Source organism: Anopheles aquasalis, chromosome 2 (assembly GCF_943734665.1).
Source record: "Anopheles aquasalis chromosome 2, idAnoAquaMG_Q_19, whole genome shotgun sequence".
NCBI lineage: Eukaryota > Metazoa > Arthropoda > Insecta > Diptera > Culicidae > Anopheles > Anopheles aquasalis.
This window is the reverse complement of record NC_064877.1, coordinates 22,119,478-22,138,749: the sequence shown is the minus strand read 5'-3', so window position 1 is coordinate 22,138,749 and position 19,272 is coordinate 22,119,478. Positions and strand designations below refer to the sequence as shown.

Here is a 19,272-nt window from a genome sequence, read left to right as displayed (position 1 = left end):
CACAATTGAAGGTATTCTTTACGGAGCAAGCATTTCGATTTAAAACATTTCAACTAAAAAATATACCGAATTATAAAATCAATACATCTGGCTTTCACAAACTACTCAGAGATAACATCAAATCCAAAGTACTCCCAAACTGATCAGCACATCCTACTACTCCCGTATCCTGTAACCTTGAACGGTAATATGCATCTCCACTGTCGTCTAGTCGCCGTAGTTGACTGGCGCGCTACATTTCTCCTCCATCTAGAGCGTGAGGATAAAAGAGTGGAGTGTCCCCATACCATTCGAAAAGGCCGGTCTGGGGTCCGCATTCGGTCGGCATTTGTTTTGTTTTATTTTTAACATCTCCTCAAACTGTTGCTCCGTTCGAAGCAAAGGGAGCGCCACTTTAGCACTCGCCCCGACCGGCGACACATTGTATTTAATGCTTTTCTTCCTTTGCCATCGTTATGGCTTCGCAAGAGCCGGACCAAAGGGGCCACACAGTAAAGTCGGGCGATGGGTCACTGGGAACAAGTGTATTTGTGGCGAGGATTTGTGGAGTGGCGTTCTTTCGATTTTCGGGTCATTGTGTCTGTCTATAGACGAATTAGTGTTGCCTATTCGACACTGGTAGAGGAGATTATGAAACTAGGAGTATTCTGTCGCGTGTCTCCACTTCAATGAGCTAATGAGGCGCCGATTGCCACGGTATGGTGGGTTCCGTTTGTGACAGACCATGGGTGTGTTAATTAAATATCACATTTTCGCGGCAAAGAGGTCTGGTCTGGCGGTCTAGATTTCGTCTGGTAGCCACTTACAATCGCCGTTTTGATAAACCGACGTTGATTGAATAGTAAGACAATTCACAAGGATATATTGAAGAGCGGTTGAGATACTGACTCATATTTGCAAACGACGAAACATGCGATTTACAAATGGATTGATTAAACTCATTACTTGAAGTTCAGCCCGTTGCTTGCCTGTTTTCCATAATTTACATGAGAAATTAACATTTCTGATTAACTGTTGCTCCCTGAAAATGAATTCAAAATGTTGAAACTGCCAAAAACAACCAACAATTACATCAATTACAATGTCCATCATAATAACCGTCATCATCCGTTACACTCTACGACTCCCATTATCCTTTTCCTATGAGACGAACCATTCTGCTCATTGGCTCCGATGCATAACTGTGGTCCGTGCGGTTCTTACAGTTCTCCAACCAGCCTCAACGAACAGGGGAGCAGGGTCGCATGTGTTCTGGAGCGTTAAATTTGCCGCTCTCATTGCCAATCGATTGGGCTGGGGGTTGCGTAATTGAATCTCGATTTTCCCGCCTGGAAAACCGTGGAGTTATGTGTCCCCAACAGCGGAATGGATCACTCATTATGCTCGTTGTTCTCTCTAACGCGGCGAGGCGGAATGGACCGGTGGTGTGGCGGGCTCCGATGACGCACGCAACCAACCGACGAGAGGTGTCAGCAGCTGGCAGCGAGTGTTCTCCATTAATGGCCCGTGGCGCTCCAGCTCCAGCGCTCTCTCCATTCCCCGAACTGATTTTAATAAGCTATTCATAATTGACAACGATTGGAAAAACGGGGTAAGAGAATGGGAAATGTTTCGTAGTGGAAAATGGTTTCACCACTCCAATTCCCGTCAAAAGAAATGCACGGAAATTTCACCGCGGAGTTTTCCTGACGGATTTCCAAGAGGATTTCATTTTGGACTTTTGTTTGGTGGGTAAGCTTTTCACCATAGAAAGAGAGTGTTGGAAGAGACAAACAATGGGTTTATCAAGCAGTTTTCTGTGCAAGTTTTATACCGAACGAACCGATAACACTCGGTGCAGCTGGTGATGATGGTGCAGCAGGATACACGCAAAACCGCCACCGACGGTGTTTCATCCTTTTTTTCACCCTTCGCCCATTTGCTATGTTTTATCGCATAATATTTTAATGGCGAATAATTAATTTATGAATGAAAATGCAGCGAGCAATTGTCGATCATAGTTTGATTAAATCGTTCGACGGATTTAAGCGGATTCCGAGCGGTGGCATCACAGAATCCACGAGCCAGAACCACAGAGTGCTGCTCGGAACATGGATTACTGATTGAGCTTCGAAGCGGAATTGTGGTTGGGGGAGGGGGTGTACATATAATTATTTTTCATCATTATCGAAATTGGTTGGTTGGTCCAGTTTATTCCTCTTCGCCAAATTTGAGGATATACCATTATCTGTCATTCTTTCTCCGGTTCATTACTTTTAGCCTACTTTTTTATGAAGGACTTTAAATTTGGGTTTTTGGAATGTTAGGTCAATAAAACTTTATGTTAAAACAAATCTAAATCTTAATAGAAGTGAGGTGTACGTTCATGCTAGTTCCTTTACATAGATTGGACAGAGTATGGCCTCTCAGCAACACGAACTTAGTGGTTGCATGTTGGTTAACTCATCGGATTTGAGAAGCCAAGACATTATCTCCATTTTTTCGTAAAGATCTCACATTAGAACCGATTGGAAGACAGAAGTTAAGTTGCCTCTACGAAGGAATGCCAGCCTTTAAAAATGACGTGTGATGTTCTGTAAGAATCTCAAGAACAAAAACAAAAGAAGCAAAAACCCCGGCAAAGGCCAATGCCAATGCCACATCACTTGTTCATCCAAAACTTGTTCGTAGAGTCGTGGAAACTTGGAGCTTGCGAAGAAGCAGCACGACTGACAGGCTAGAGGCACAAAAGAAAGAAAGGGAAAAAGAAACGCGGAATCCCTTTTCAGCATTACCGCAGGCAGCAGCAGGACAAATACGGAGCACTTGTGACGATGAGCAACGATCGGAGGGACCGCGGTGGTGGTTGCCGATAGCGACGAACGTTGGTAATTGTGGAGTGGGGGCTGTTGTGGAGGGTGCACAGGCGAAACCAAATCAAAACAAACCCCCCTCCTTTTCCACACCGTTCCTTACACCACAGGTTCCCTCTAACCCCCCGCCATCGTTTCCTTCTTCTTTTCCCGCACCCTATCGTCTAGAGGTAATCGGTTTCCCACCGCTGAACGAATTTCACTTCCTTCCTTCCTTCCTTATCCGCAGCAGCAGCAGCAGCAGCAATAGCAAACACACAATCATGAGTAACCGACCGGCAGCGAACCAACCGACCGAGCGACCGACTGACTGGTGGTTGGCGGCCTAACAAACGACCTTGAGACCTTGAGCTTCACCCCACCCCTTTAACGCTGTGTGTCTGTCTCTCTGTCGTCTGTACTTCGTCCTTCCTTCATCGTTTTCCTCCCCGTTGCTTACGCCCCCCGCCTTTCTTCTCCTAACAGCACGGTGTTGGAAGCGAGAACCTGATTCACCCAGCAGCTTTTGGGATTCACCCCATAATGTGTAGAGCAGACTATGGCAGACAGGCAGGCAGCCAGGGAGCCAGGGAGGCACAACACGCTACTAGCGTAACAACGGTAAACGGCGAGGACGGGGACGGGGATGGACGGACGAGAGGTCGAATGGCGCGCGACAACCGATAACCGAACCAAACCAAGCAGCCAGCAGACGGACGTTGTGCACTTCTCACCATCAAAGACACCACCACCACCATCGTCGTCATCATCATGCTTTAACTCAAAGCGCCACATCACACGACCATCTTCGTCGTGCGCCCACTTTCTAGTGATAAATTTTTATAGACCGCAATCCACAACATCCACTCTTCCATTCATCCTTCGTCGTCTACCGTTAAAACAACGCTCGGTTGGTACAACTTAATCATCGACCACTCGCTGACGGTGGTGGTGGTGCACTTGCTACCAGTTATGTCATTCCGTTCCGCGTGCTATAATCGAACTCGAACGTCGAACTCTTGGCACTGTGAACTGGTTCAGGCCAACCAGAGTATGGGTACAATATATCATGATTGACTCACTCTTTTCATCTTGCAAGTAAGTTTAAGCAGAAAAGGATAAAGGTTATTACACTAGAGCTTACGCATGTTTTTGGTCCCAAAGTAAGCAGAAAGTAGTATGCTTTCCGCTTTCGCTTTGCTTCTGAAAGCCAACGCAACACTAAGCGGGTTGTGTGATAGTGTTTTACCCCCACTACTAGCAGGAGGATGAAGTCGCTAATGATTCATCAGACATGACGAATTGTCTGCCTGCATCGCAAACAGCTAAGTGGATTATATTGCCACCGCGAGAAACAAACCAATGATTAAGGGTCAATGAACTAAGACATAGCTATACGCTAACAAACTGTGAGCTGTCGGTACCACACATTAGCACACTGTCGATGATAGAAACATCCGATAGGGCGACCACGGTACCACGCTAGCAGCTCTAGTGCGCGGCGACGTAATAAGGGGCACACAACATCGACCTTGACAACTACAAGCAAACTACTAGGAACTGACCTAGAAAACTACAGTTAGCAGCAGATGATGTAGGCGAGTCGTCATCATCAAGAATCGTGGATCCGAGACTTTAAAGCGCTCTATACTGTTCTGCTGACCTACTGTGCACCCGCCTCCCCCCCGTCCGACCAACGTGTGTTGACCACCAACTACCATCGATTCCACACTTGCTCTCCGATGATCAGGGAGAGAGAGTAGAGTTGGCAAACATCTGGCACCAAACACACAGACACGCCGCACACACGGCGAACCGAGACAGACGGATCTGTTTGGATCGTAGTGAAATGTAGAACCATTTCCACAAAACCTACTGCACGGAGGAGAAACACGGGGGGGCGCGACAATCATAGTCCCGGGCCGTCCTCGTACGATGGTTGGTACGCGGCGCGTAGTGCGGCACGACTCTCTCAACCACCCGGCGGCCGGCGTTGTTTCCTTCATCAGAACCAAATCTCGAGCCTCTCCCGACCCTCCACCACTACGAAACGGGTTGTGGCGGCAGCTGATGGATGCGGGTTGGTCAGCTGATCAAAACTCGGTGTTTGTGGAACACGATCTCGGACACAACGGCTGGGTGGACCGGGCCGCCGACAGTGTGGACCGTGTCGTCGTCGTTGCCGTCGTCGTTGTTGTTGTTGTTTTCGTCGTTCAATGAAACACCAGACAGACGGTACGTTGCCGCATTCATGACGAAGCCGGCGAGTGGTTAACGGACCCCACGTCGTTTCATATCACCACCCGTGCCGTGTGTGCGTTGCTGCTGCTGCTTGCTCACTGGTTGGTCCATCAAGCGACTGACTGGCCGGCCGGCTAAATATTCCGCGAAAATCACAAACAAACAGAAAACGAACCGTTCTCGTCTGGCGACTCCCGGATCAGCATATCAGCGGAGGTATATCAGAGATGGGGCGAGGACCATTATCATCAGGTGGTGGTTGGCATGGCGCGACAATGGCTAGGAGAACACGGTTAGAAGCCGGTCGGCTGGTCAGTGTGCCACACGCACACGTGATGAAAGGTATCTTCTCGTTTGCGCTACCGAGAGGCCGAGTATACGCACGCGGTCTGCTTCCACAAAGTGACATCTTTTCAGTCCAGTTGATGCAGGCACCATTGCGTGGGCATCGCACATCAAAATCTACGTTGCGTCGCTCGCTGGGCGGGAAATGTGCTAACAGGTGCGTCACGCTACGGACGAGAAATTGTCATTTCGACGTAGCTTTCGCTTCAGTTACTTTTGTGGCAGTCCAGACAGTAGCAGATCAGCCAGCCTTTTTTTTTTGTCTCGATGATGAGTAGGACGTTTTTAATGATGATTGTGCACTTCGTGGATAAACAGACCTCGTCGAAATGGCGAATAAGTCTTAGTGTAATAATGTCTTGGGTATTCACAAAAAAAACTTCTGTTATTTTCACAGCAGATATACCGTCGGTGAAATAAAATTATACAACCTTATTCGCCGTGTCTGATTCCCAAACTGAATGCTGGATTCAGAATTTAGACTGTATGGTCGTGTTGTTGCGTGTCGTTAGACTACAAGGCGGCTATTCATGGCATGCCTAAAAATTCGCTTGATGGAAACAAGCAAAACAAACCAGTAATAAATGCGGAGATCGATCGAACGAATCGAAAAACATGGTCAAATAGGCTACGCCCGAGATATGCGCCACCACCAGACAAGAGCCAAGGTAGATTCCAGAATCCCAATGTTTGGCGATGAATGGGGCGCCTAACGAAGGAGCCGCTATTACGATAATGCTAATGATGATTATGATTATGGTCCGAATTCGGTCTGCTCGCGACGGTTGGATGGAACCCAGACAGACACAATTAGTTAGATGAAGAATGGGAGAGTTACTCTCACCCGCGCGTACTCTCGTGAGACAAACGCTCCCATCGGTGTCTAGAACGCGGTTGGTAAACGATGTCAGCATAAATATGGAGCATAGTTTACGGTTCGTCGCCTGTATCATCTTTTTTCAGAGAGTTAACATTAAGCAGGAACACATCTTATGACAATATATACACGTGACCCTAGCAAGTTACAGTCTGCTCAACATGTACCCACGAGGATAAGGACATTTCACACCTGACGCCTAGGACTTCACTACATTTCATCCACACGAAAACTTATCCTTTTCCTTTTGTACCGGCGCCGTCAGAGTTAGGCCAGCTTCTAGGTCCTTTCCCAAAACGAAATCTTCATCACATTCCAACATTGACCGTGAAGTGCTTACCTGGAATGATAAGAATAAAAGAAAAGGTTAAAATTGAACAAATATGATAAAAGTAGGTAATTTCTTCTGCAAAATTAGTTAAAGTGATAACCTCAAGAAAACAGCTATTTTGATATCGATGAAGAACAACGCAATCTTCAGAAAACAATCCAAACACCAGTCTCACCAACAAGAACGTATTTGTCGAAGGATGCGCCAGTAGCACGAAGAACAGTTCTTGCGTAATGGCCCATAACGTAACCATTTTCGGGGGGAAGGAAAAGATCATTCGCCGTGCGCCAAAAGAAAGCCTCATCGTCAACTCGGAACCACCTATCCTGCACTAACCGGGGGCCCAGGATACCGGCACCACTTGAAAACACTGAAAAGCCATAACGACCCAGAAGGTCGTTACGATGGAACTCCTACACGGCTACCCGGCTAACAACCAGGGCTACGCAATTTCCCAACTTTGGCGTTTTAGAGCGGGAATAGGTGGAAAAAAGGGGAAAAGTTTTGCCAAATGCTTTTCTTTTGCGGATAATTCCGCTTATCCATCCTCGACTCGAGCCGCACACACCAGCCAGCCAAGCCAGCCCTCTCTTTATATGCCGCCGGACGGACGGCCGGACGTTTTTATTGCTTTTGACCGAGAAATGGTCAGCCCGCGCAGTAAAACGATGACGCGTGCTGTGAAGGTTTCGCTTTGAGTGTCGGTCACTGAAGCCTAAACTGTAATTAATAGGCTGGTAAAAATGAGAAAATTAATCTTCGCCTTCCCCCTGAAGGTAGGCGCAATAGCCCATTGCCAGTACAGGTGCTCCAATACAGCATCACTTCACATTCTGGATTTTTTTTTAATGAAAAGTTAAACGAGAACCAGCAACATAGAAGGATACAACCCATACTCGCCATGTGTTTGGAGGCACTTTTGGCACAGGATTAAGCCTGAACAATTCGCCCCAACACATACACAGAGAGAAAGAGAGCAAAGGATTTAATCGCCAGCCTGTTGTGGCATAGTTAATGACGAGTTCTCGCTATAGCTGGCTGGCAAAACGGGTAAACCCCTAACAGGCGACGAGGGTGGGGGCACACATACCCAAACGCAAACCAAGATCCTTTTAACGTGATAAGAAGAAGGATCACAACCTATTAAAAGTAAGGAGGGAAAACATTATCCAAAATGTATTTTCCGGCGTTTCCGACCAATTGAGTCAACAGCCCCAGCCACCTCACCATCGAGGGAGGATCGGAAGGAGGAAGTAGCAACCACCATCCCATCCCTTAGTGGTCCTTGCCTCGTCCACTTGCCACTTATATCGTAGAAAATCACGTTTAATGCTAATGTGGTCGGAGAAAGGGCGGCTGTTGTGGACTGTAGGGTGGTGATAACATTAAACTGTGTCCTTACACATACGCACACACCGGTCCTCGCTTCTAATGGGTAAATGTGAAATCACGGGCCTCATGGAACGCTCCTGTGTCTGAGTGGGTCGCCTCCCATCATCAACATCATCATCATCACGTGGCTGGCAACCATGTGCAGACAAGTGCTTTATATCGTGTGTTCCGAATCACAGGGCTTCTTACTTTTTATTTTTGGAAAAAAAACTAGGAAATGATCGTGACGACTACCGCGATAGGAGTAGTGCATTCTGATCCTTAACTCTTTCACGACTGGTACCCCAACGTTCAGCTTGACATAAAAAGAAACTGAAGGACTAACTGAGAACAACGGCAAAAGGATCCAGGGGAGAACGAGCCTTGAGGGGGTTACTTTCACTTTCGGTTACGTTAGAACACGAAACATGGAAGCGAAAAACCCATATCCTTACAAACCGGCGCCACACCATTGCCGTGAGGGGATGCCGTCTAGAATGGATATACTTTTCTTTTATACCTCTCCTGCCCTCTAGCTATGCTATTATGGGCACTGTGAAAAGTGCGAACGGGAGTAGAGCATGATGGAGAGATGATAAATTTTGATTGAAAGTAGTATTTTTTAACAATAAGTATCTCAACAGAAAAAAAGAAAAAATGTTTAGGAATTCTTAATCCTAATCCTTATTTAATTAAACCGTGTCGTATGAATTGAAAAACAACTTGAAAAACTTGTTTTGTATACCGACATCCGAATAGCAGTAAACGAACTTAACAATAAAAATGTCACAAACAAATGCTCCAACACTCCCGCTTTCCTATCTGTCTCGCTTTATCTCTGAATACTACTGGTTTTAGGCTCCCCGGTATACTTTATGTATCTCTCCTTCTCTCTCCCTCTTTCTGCGAGAGAACGCGTTCCTGAACCGCGCACAGAATATTGATTTTCTTTATCCTGCAACTTTTGCTTCAATAGAGAAAACGATGGGCAGCGGTTTCCTGGGCTCCCCACCATCCATTGCGTTCGTTCGCTCGCCCTGTATTCGATGTTACTGAGGGGAGTAAGGGAAAATGAGGGGTCCGTAAGGACGACAAAACCCCGGAAGAATGTTTTCGTGACAAGGAATCTTCATTTCACTTTCTACAGCACAAGTAGATGGGCTACTGACTGGCGGGCCTGGCGGAAGCCCGCGTGCGCACACATAGCACTGCGCAAGGCATATAATACACCATTTCCTTATACACAACACAACTACTTTGGCAAGAGAGGAGCATTTCCTTGGGTTCCTCCTTCTTTTCGGAAGCAAACGAACCGCCGCAAGAGCGAGTGAGAAGGATAGCGAATGCTCTGCAAGCAGCAAAATGAGAAGCAGAGCCCGACCATGGAGCCGCCTGGTGGGTCACACCGCCAAGAAGCAATAGAAAGCGCTACCACAATTCGGTCTCGCCACGGATGGTGGAGCATTTAGAGAACAGCGTTCGGTAACAAGTTTCCCGGGGGAAATTCGCACTGCGTGGGAACGGGCCATTGGAAAAATCGGATCGAACCAATGATAAAAAAAAATCCAAACAAAGAGAATTTCATCTATAGGCACGACTCGTATAAATGACAAGCAGCAGAGAACTTATTTGTTAGAAGCTAACATCAAGTGTTTGCACTGAAACGTTGTCTATGCATTTCCGTATTGAGATAGATTCTCTTGGATGACATTAAACGTTAATGAGAATTTTACCCAAATAAATTTTAAACTTTATACTACCTCTTACGATGATTGTATCTTCGTTTCACAGTTCAACAGGTAGACGCGCTTTTCCATTTGATTGAACGAGACCAGCTGATGACTTCTCTCTCGTGATGGCATGGAAGAAGCGGTTTGGGATTTGGGATGTGCGATATGCTGATGCTGATGCTGGGAGGGGGTGGATACTGCCCTCGCAAGTACAGCAGAACAGGCGGCCACCGTAACAGCGTGAAGAATGAACGCGGGGGGGTGGGATGGATCGGGATGGTAGGTAGATGATGAGACGATTCCAAGCTTGAGACGCCAAACAGACGACCGCCAGACGGTGGTCTGTTCTCCAAGGCTGTTCCAAGGAGGTAGGTCCGGAAAAAGGTGCCCTCATACCTTCCTTCTTTTAGCTCACCCACTCGCACGTGTGTGGGTGTGTTTGTGCGGGTGGAGATGGGAGTTGAGCTGAGGAGGAATGAGGGACACGAAACACGCGTACCATATCCCCACGCCGCCGGTTGACGCGAGGCTGTCCCAAGGTCACAATACAAGTGCGGTTTCGTAGGCACAACGGCGGCGGCGACTCGAGGTTTAGGATCGATTGAAGACGAAACGAGCGAAGGACGGGGAAGGACGAAGAAAAAGGTTTCACAAACCCGGTAGCAGGGAGGGGAGGAGGATTGTGGGTGGTACGAGCACATCATCCATTCCTCCTCGCCACCAAAATCCCAGCCCCTCTGTTTCTCCAAGGGCGAGCCACAGGATTTACGCGCGCTCCTTGCCAGACGTTCCCCTTCCCCCTTGGAGCTATGGCGTGAGGTGCAGCTACCACCACCAGCCCGCCTAATCCAAGTGAAAATCCAAAGAGCGAACAAACGACAAAAGAATCAGCTCCTTTGCCTTGTTCACCGACATACCGGTAAGTAGGTGGCGTTTCCTTTACATTTAAATATATACACCCACAACGCAGACACACCTAGAATAGACTGGGAATTCAACCTTGAGTCTGAGATCAACCGAAATCACACTTTCTACTCTTACTTTCATTCACGCTCGACCCAAAAACGGACTTGCAGGAATTTCCATGAGAGCGATTGGACCGTTTTTGGGCTTAATTCTACCCTTCCGAAAACACAGTGACGTCAACGTATCCGCGTATTCAAGTCATTGTGCGTACTTTTAGGTGACGCGAGCTTCTCAACTGATGACCTTTTGCAATTCGACATTCGGTTACCATCAACATATTATTGTCGCGATTGTGTAATACCGTTTATTGGAAACGAAAAACCAACCTTCTTAACAAGTCATACAATCCACAAGTACTCCTGACACCTGTCGTCTGTCATTAGAAAAGGTTCAGACGAGCGACTATGCTCTCCATGATACAGTTCCGATCTGCACGTGTCACGTACTGACATTGAACCGGAATGACAGTTCTCTGACGTAACCCAAAAACTCACAAAACCACTTTTCCACGAAGGAGGCCTAGCTACCATCAGCTGTTCCATACATACACGGAAGCTCGAGAATTGAAAGTGAAATTGCGAACCAAACAGAGCGTCGTGTCCATAACAAATCGATCGTCTCGTGGTGCGGGGCAACAACGCAGCAGCCCAACCATGGTGGGTGGTTTAGTCGTACTAGCAGCACATCCTAGTTTGATTCGTCCGTACCTGCAGCAACGTCGCTGTCCTGCTACCGGCATCAAGCAGCCAGCCAGGCAATGGAGGTTTGCTAGACATCCCTCTTGCCTGTAGTACTACGGCGAAAGCCTTACTATGCGCATTACAGAGTGCGTACGCCGTAGTAGCGTGAGAGTGCTGGACACCACACGTCGGTCAGTTACGTACGGATGCGAAATTTTCCAACAAAACGCTCCCACGCACCCATCAATCTGCATCCATCCGTAACCATGAGGAGGGGGCTACATCTGGGATGAGGATTCAGACCGGGGCGTTGAGGATCTACTACTCGTACGCGCCATGACATCGATAGTTAGAATCCGGCGGCTAGTATCGGTCAAATTCAAGTGAACTGACGCGTTTGCAATAGAAGGTGAACGTCGCGCGTTCGTCTCGTTTGTGTGCAGGCCCGGTTCATCAATCTCGAGCGGTACACGGCACAACCGGTGTTTTCCCGGAACTTTAGTGGAAGTCCAAGTATCTGTGGTAGTAGTGGTAGTAGTTGAAAGAGTATTAGCGTTTGCTACTGTTGTCAAATCGTGAAAACCACGTGTTTTTGTTTACATAAGGTGAGTAACGAGTTACAAAGCACAACAAGTGGGTGCGCTGTCGCCTTCCAGTGAACTCTGTACCTAAGTTGTAGAGCTTTATCACATTACATCACACTTTCCGAGTTAGTTGATCAGCATTCGACATGAGCAGAGTTGTCATTTCAATCAATAGAAGCTAACTTCCAAGGTAAAGGAAGATAGTAAACAACATAAACGAAACAGCCTACCTACGTTTCCAAACGAAATATTCGAAAACAAACATTAAGCGAGCATCACACGTTGACAAATCGCCGCCAAATCGAACCGCAAACCGTTTGAAGAAAAACCTCACCCCCTCAAAAAAAAAAAGAAAAACAACAAAAGCACGCGGTAGTTACACGTCAAAGGCCTTGTTGAGCCGCGGTGCTCGCATAACATCGCCCGGCATCAGGCAGTACACCACGTGCGTTTGGTATCCCGCTTGGTGTTCTGCCGCACATCTGTCTTTGTGTGTGGTTGTGGTGTTTGTTATACATAAAATCGCACGAACCGTCTGGTACATTATCGTAGCGACTGAGAGGCCTGCTCAGGCGGAGAAGAAGGTCTCCGTCGGGAGGGGTGGGATGGGGGCAAGGTCGAATGAATTTCTCCTGGCAGCACTCGTCGATACACGCGATACAGGCCGGCCGGCCAGACGGCAGCCAAACGATACCGATGGTGCATGAGGTACGACCAAAACGGGGTGTCGACGACGGCGACATGCGGCTACCGACCATCAGAGACCAAAGAGAGATCTCGACCAACCGAGGAGACAGACGAATAAACCATCCAAACACACCAACTCATCACCACCACCACGCCACCATCGTCAACACAGCATCATCACCATGTGAACCAAATACATCTCCCAGAGCGTTGTCAAGGCAGGCCGTGGCGGCGGGAGCAGTGCACGACGGAGCACTTGTTTAAAAAGAAAAGAAAAACCAACAACCACAACAACAAGAAGGGAAACCAAGAAGTGTAAAAGCGAAGAGAAGAGAGGCCTTCTCGCTCGCTACCGCTGCCGCAAAAGCATTCTAATTCCTCAAGCCAATCCCTTCTTCCGCATGCAGGCGGCCGCCAGCCCTCTACGACCCCCCTTTTACCCCTTGGTTATCGTGCTGCTTGCTTCGCACGCCTCCTTCCCCCCTTTTTGATCCAGCCAACATCGCACCACCGCCATTCTGGGACGGGGGGGCTCGGCGACGGTCCGATTGCTCGCGCGAGTCCACCATCCGTACCACCCCCCCCCCCCCCTCTCATCCACCTTTCTTCGCGTATTCTCACGATGCTCGATTTGTGTGCCGATGGGTCGGGGGCTGGGTGGGCAGTAGTGCCCCTCTCCCTTACCAGCGCCAGGCTTCTGGCCCCAGTGTTTTCGCCACTTGCTTGAGTATTGTATTCTTTTTGTTCCCTTCTTTTCACCATCACTCCCCCCACCCCCTGTTACTCACGTGACCCATGGAGTGACGCGCTACTGATCGGAGAAGCATACACGGTCGGTTAATGGCGATGAAGAGTCGCGTTTGTTGTGTGTTCACGCGGTTAAAGCCTCGCTATCTAGGTCAGTGTCAAGGTCGGATTGGGCATCTCGCTATGTGAGCGGTGGTGGTGGTGATGGTTGAAGCGGCGTGGAAAGATCGACCCCGGCATCGCAAACCGTCGCACTGCGATACCCAAACGAAATCCCAATCCCAGCCAGCGACTAACTCGTACCAGCAACATTCAATTTACGCGCTAACGAGTGGTGATCGAAACAAACACAACTCGGGGGATGAAGGTGAGTGTTTTAAGTGATCAATGCTGTCGTACCTTTTAAGGTGTAATCTTAAGATCGAATCCTTAGAGATTATTATGATGCTGTTGGTTTGGATTTTCGACTCTCGGGAAGGAACTTCAAAAAAAGGTCTTTAAAAATGTCCATAACTGCTGTCAATGTCTGATAAGAAAGAGGATGACAATACGAATCCAACACCAAGACCTAAGGAGCAATGGTATCATGAACTTTCGAAGAACCTATGCCCGTGAGATTCTTGTATCTAGTCGTATTTGATACTAAAGTATCAGGATAACAAAACATCACCATGATTCTAAAAAGGTGCTCAGAGGAACTAACAATTTACTCCCCTATCCCATCCCTACATTATCTGCCGCAGATAGCTGGAATCTACACTTTGTACTTGTCCCAGATTTCTCATAGGAACTCTAGGAAACAAAACATTGTGCTATCTGTAAGCTTAAACAGTAAACCAATCGTTCCACGTTAACTTTGATTGCTACTTGCAAGTCTGCAACACAAAGACCGTCGCTTATTGTATCTTTGAATCAGAAAATTAAGTAAAATGTACAATTGTTGTATACTACTATCCGAACGGAAGAGTTCATTGACAAAAAAAAAATCCCTGTTTACGGCCTTGAGTTCAGTAACAATATCAGAAAACTGTTAATCTAAACAACCTACCTGATGGGGTGATGGTGCTGGTTGCGGAGGTTGCGGTGATGGACTCGGACCGCCACCATGCTGCTGCGGCCCAGGCGGTGGCTGCTGTCCAGGGCTTTGCGGTGGTCCGTGCGGTGACGGCGGTAAGTGTCCCGGGCCTGGCCCTGGACTAGCAGCCGGCGATGGCCACGACCGTACCGGTTCGTACTATAACGAGAAAGAAAAAGAAGATCGCAACGGGAAAAAAAGGAATTAGTGAGTGCACAAAATTCAATTGCCACGTCAAAACACGAAAAACCAACAACCAAGTGTTCGCCGTACATTCACGGGGGCACGGATGTTTTTTTTTTCGTACCTTCACCGATCACCGAAACCGATTGACCGAATAGGACGCGTAAGTGCATAAGCCGGATAAACTAAACAAATGTCAATTGTGACAGGATAAAACGGTTGATCGAAGGGCACACTAACAACCAAAACGGGGAATGTTATGCGTGAAACGAGAGATTGCAAATCCCAAGATAAATACAGCATCGATTGCTGCCGATAGTTGAATGCTTAATTCGTGACTCAAAATGGATGATGAAAAAAAGAGCGATTCGTGTGCTTCACCTCCATCCGCGGTGGCATTAACAATTCATGGCAGAATATGAACAATACGAAACACGCCGGAGTGCGCCACTGGAGGAAGATAGTTTAAAATAGTTTAAAAAATTCATTCATGTTCTAACATGCCACGGGTCTGAATTTGCATGACACAATTAGTTCGCAATCCAACATAGCGGCACAAGCACAAACACATCCCAATACAGTCGTCGTCCCTGTACGTTCAGATACTGGTCACGGGCGGATGGAACATCGCCAGCAGGAAGAGCAGATGATGCGCCACCACCAAAGAGGCTTATGCCGGTCACGAATAAAAGGGACGAGGTTTTTGGGTCGAAGCCGTCGTCGTCGTCGTCGTTGTCCTACTCCTCTGTCATCCATCCTTCCCTCGTCGTCCATCTTCATTAGGTACTGATACCGGCCAGCTGGCTAGAGTTCGTGCCAGGCGCGCGACGGAGAATGAGTTGCTATAAAATACGCATTTCTCGCCGCACCTCTTCCTCTCTGGCAGCGTCGTGTCGGATGTGATAGTCGTCCTTCGGAAGGTCGACGACCAGAGCATACCGGCACCTTTCAGCGCTTTCTCCCCCTCCCTGTGAGTTGGTTGATCCACTTTTCACTCCCCAAACAACGCACGTATCGGTGGTGGTGGTGGCAGCAGAACATTGCACGACAGACAGAAAGTAAAAGAGTGAACACTATGGCCGCTAGTGGATTGGGGAATGGTCGGTGCGACGGCCTAAGCTTCGATGATTTGCCGCACAGCTCGAAACGCCAACCAACCACACACAGCTTCGGAGGGTGGTCGAGAGGAAACCAGGGATATATATGTTGGTATTGGCTGCGACCGACCGAAAGCTCGACCGCATTTCCATCACATCCTGCCGTACCGGAACGCACACACTTCAAGGACACGGGGGAAAGTCGGGAGGAGGAGGAGGAGGCGGAAGGAACTGGCGAAGTTGGTTTTCGCGAAAAAAAAGAGCGAAGCCACAAGTGCGCTATTTCGCTAGTTGGAGCGCGCAACTGGCGCGACGATTGAACTCAGCTGTTCGAGTTGAGTGTTCGGGGAAACAGAGAAGCTGTAGTAGCTGGAGGAACTTGTAGAGGAGCCGGTGCAGGACAAGTTATCTGGCCTTGCTCGTTAAATTGAACGTGGAATTGGGGAGTGGAAAGTGGACCAAGCCTGCCTGAGCACCCTGAAACCTTTACCTTTATCATTGTACACCGAATAATGTGAAAGAGTCTGTGGGCGCCATCAGTTACAGAGTATCACTTATCAACTATACGCACAACGGCGTGCACTCTTACCTGATGCGGCGGATACGGTGTTCGATGGTTGCCGGCAGGACCGCCGGGAGGATTCGGAGGATAGCCTCGCTGCTGCTGCGGCTGGTAAGGAGTATACTGCGTATTGGCTGGTGGACCACCACCCTGTGACGTAGGGGGCGCTGGTGGTGGCTGCTGGTTTCCACCTACGGCTGCCGACGGTCCACCCTGTGACGGTGGCGGCCCTTGCGCCGGTGGACCGCCGGCAGCCCCCGGCGCTTGCGGCGGTGGAGGCTGCGCCGATCCAGGTGGTGGAGGACCGCCACCGGCCTGGGGCGGTGGTGGATAGCTACCCGGCGGTTGACCACCCGGTGGACCCGGTGGCGGATAAGGCGACTGTCCTCGGCCGGTATTACCCTGAAACATGGAGAGCAAAGCACGTGGATAGGTGGGTGTGAGTTTTCAGACATTTAACATGTATTTAGAAGATAGATTTACACCAGAGTGTCACAGGATATGAATAGATAGGATAGAATTGAGTGGCGTTCAACGCCAAGTGTTTCACTCTAGGAAAGAGAACGTCTGGTCAGACGATGGCGCTCAAGAATCCATAAAGCATAAAGCAGCATAAATTCTTTGCCACATTTCATCTGGCGTGGGCTTACTTGTACGCTTATAAATCTTTGAAAGAAGAGTTCCAAAAGCCTGCAAACACTTTGCTGGAAGTGAGCTCAAACATTGACGAACGCACGCACACCGGCCGGCCGGTTAATCTTCTCCAAACAATTTCCCCTCGAACCCAACCCAACGTTGGTGGAGGTGGAGAGCTGTTCAGTAATGCACGGAAGCTCGCAATATCGAGGGCTCCTCAAGTACCCATCATCACAAATGTGTTGATGTCGGTCGTAGCATGACCGGTGGTGTATCCGAAAATGGTACACTCAATACGGATTACAACATTGTCGCCAAGTGTTCACAGTACTTGACGGTATTATATACGTGCTCCAAACGATCTCCTGCCGAACTGTATTTCTGTAGAGAGATGTCTCGCGAAAAAGGAATTCTGACCCCCCACCAACACCAGCTGCATTTGGGCGAATTCGCGGACCAGTTGAAGTGATCGTTTTGTGACATCGCTGATCTAAAGCATGAATCGCCACAAGCCCCAAAGCATGCAAGTGCTGGTGGATCAGGATAAGTAGATAAGTGGTCTATACTGCATATCCAGCATCAGAGCCTTGCCACAGATGCAATATAGAGAGAGAAAGCACAAAACACCATCGCCGTACCGCATTCATATCGCACCAAATTCCGGTCTAGCAAAAGTCTCAGTACAAGGCATTCGAATCAAATCCTCACGAACAATAGAAGGATATAGTACCGGGGTCTGAATCGGAAGGTGTGCGGAGGAAATAGGACGCATGAAATACCATCACTCTCTATTCGGAGCTTGTCGAACCACCCTCGGAGTTGGTAAATGCTCCGCGTTCGTCCATTTGCGTCACCGTCAAAGGCTCTTCTCTCTCGCTCGATCGGCTTAAAACGCTGACTCTGGCGCAATTGTGAAGCCGGTCCAGCGAGAGAGAGAGAGAGTGAGAGGTGTCCTGGAGGGTGGGAATGATACACACTCACACCCACACCCTTAAATCGTTGCGCCAATCACGCCCACATGAGCCAACCGGCATACGGTGCTGTGGTCGTCGTTTGCTGGCGCTCACTCGTGCGCTGCTGACTGTGCAATCCCCTCTGGTGCGTAGTTTGACTTCCAGCAAGCATTCCTGGCACGGGAGCGCTCGATAGCTAGCTGGTACACAGGACTGGCAACATTTTAGCCGCAAAGCTCCGCCCAGCTTTAGCCCGGAACGGAACAACAAAATGGCTGACGCGTGTACTAGTAGAGTCCAGTCCAAGCGAGTGCGACGGAAACACAAAGAGAAAGAGAGAGAGAGCGGGAGTCAGAGAGAGAGAGCCAGCAAGAGCGAGCATAAGAGAGCGATCCTGACATGGTGCTGGTAGTGTATACGGAGCGCGCTACTCCGATTGGATGAAACGCTCAGCACGGAAAAGTATCGATTTTTCCCTCGACATTCCTTCCCCCAAGTGGTAGTATCCTGGAGCTTATCCCATCCTCATTACCGCGACAATCCTGCCCAGTTCCGAAGCAGAAGCAGAGAAGTTCGTTAATGCCTTGAGGGAGGGTATGCGCTGTGCGTAGGTACGTGGCACGGTGTGCTTGCGTTTGCGTGACCTCCCGTGGCGGTGGAACGCTGTAGCAGAGAGTGCTGCTGCTGCTGTTGCTGCTGCTACCCTAAAAGCGGACAACAGGATGGCAAGGATATGCGAACAGCAATTTAACTCAGTCTCTTCGTGAGTTACTGCTCTTGCTTGGTGCTGTTCTGTTACTGCTGGAGTCACCTGATAAATGACCCTCATTCGTCTCGATTGAGGTCCTATAGGGGGGCGCTACGGGGGCTGTTGCTGGTGGACGTATTAAGGAAAGGATGGCTGTATTCTGTTCTTTATCGGTCCAGATTTTATTATTCTAGACATCCTTTCTGCGCTACCTCTATTGACTAAGCCCCGGACGTAGCAGTTTCAAAGAGAAGCAACAAAAAAGGAGAATATTCACACTCTGGGACATACACAATTAATAGAGTTCGTGGAGAGTTTTCATGTCTCTGGACCGCGAGGGAGGGGTTGAGTATGTCTCTGTCTGTCTATTGACTTTATTTCCTATTGACTCCTATTCCTACTGGGAATGTGTCTCTTGCTATTGACGAATCTCCTCGGCGACATGCTTGTGTGGAGCAACAACTAGGTACACATTGTCTCCAACGTTGCCTCCACACCGCGAATGGTGCAAAATGGCAATTGGCGCTTCCAGTGGACCGGAAAGTGTTCCATCAAAGATCAGACACGACTCCAACCAATGCGCACACACAAATACACCACGGATAAGGATAGCTAAGGCGTATAGAAT

The 19,272-nt window shown here is 48.6% G+C and overlaps 1 protein-coding gene across 9 annotated transcripts in view; it reads right to left on the bottom strand.

The window, feature by feature from the left end:
- The window catches only part of LOC126570066 (trithorax group protein osa), a 142,256-nt gene that overhangs the window by 67,741 nt on the left and 55,243 nt on the right, over window positions 1-19,272 (bottom strand). For all 9 annotated transcript variants that reach the window (XM_050227532.1, XM_050227531.1, XM_050227533.1 and 6 more), the window contains exons 3-4: window positions 16,335-16,709; window positions 14,439-14,624 (exon numbers count right to left, since the gene is read on the bottom strand). In XM_050227532.1, the coding sequence (XP_050083489.1) occupies window positions 14,439-14,624; window positions 16,335-16,709 (561 nt within the window). The remainder of the gene's footprint in view (window positions 1-14,438; window positions 14,625-16,334; window positions 16,710-19,272) is intronic.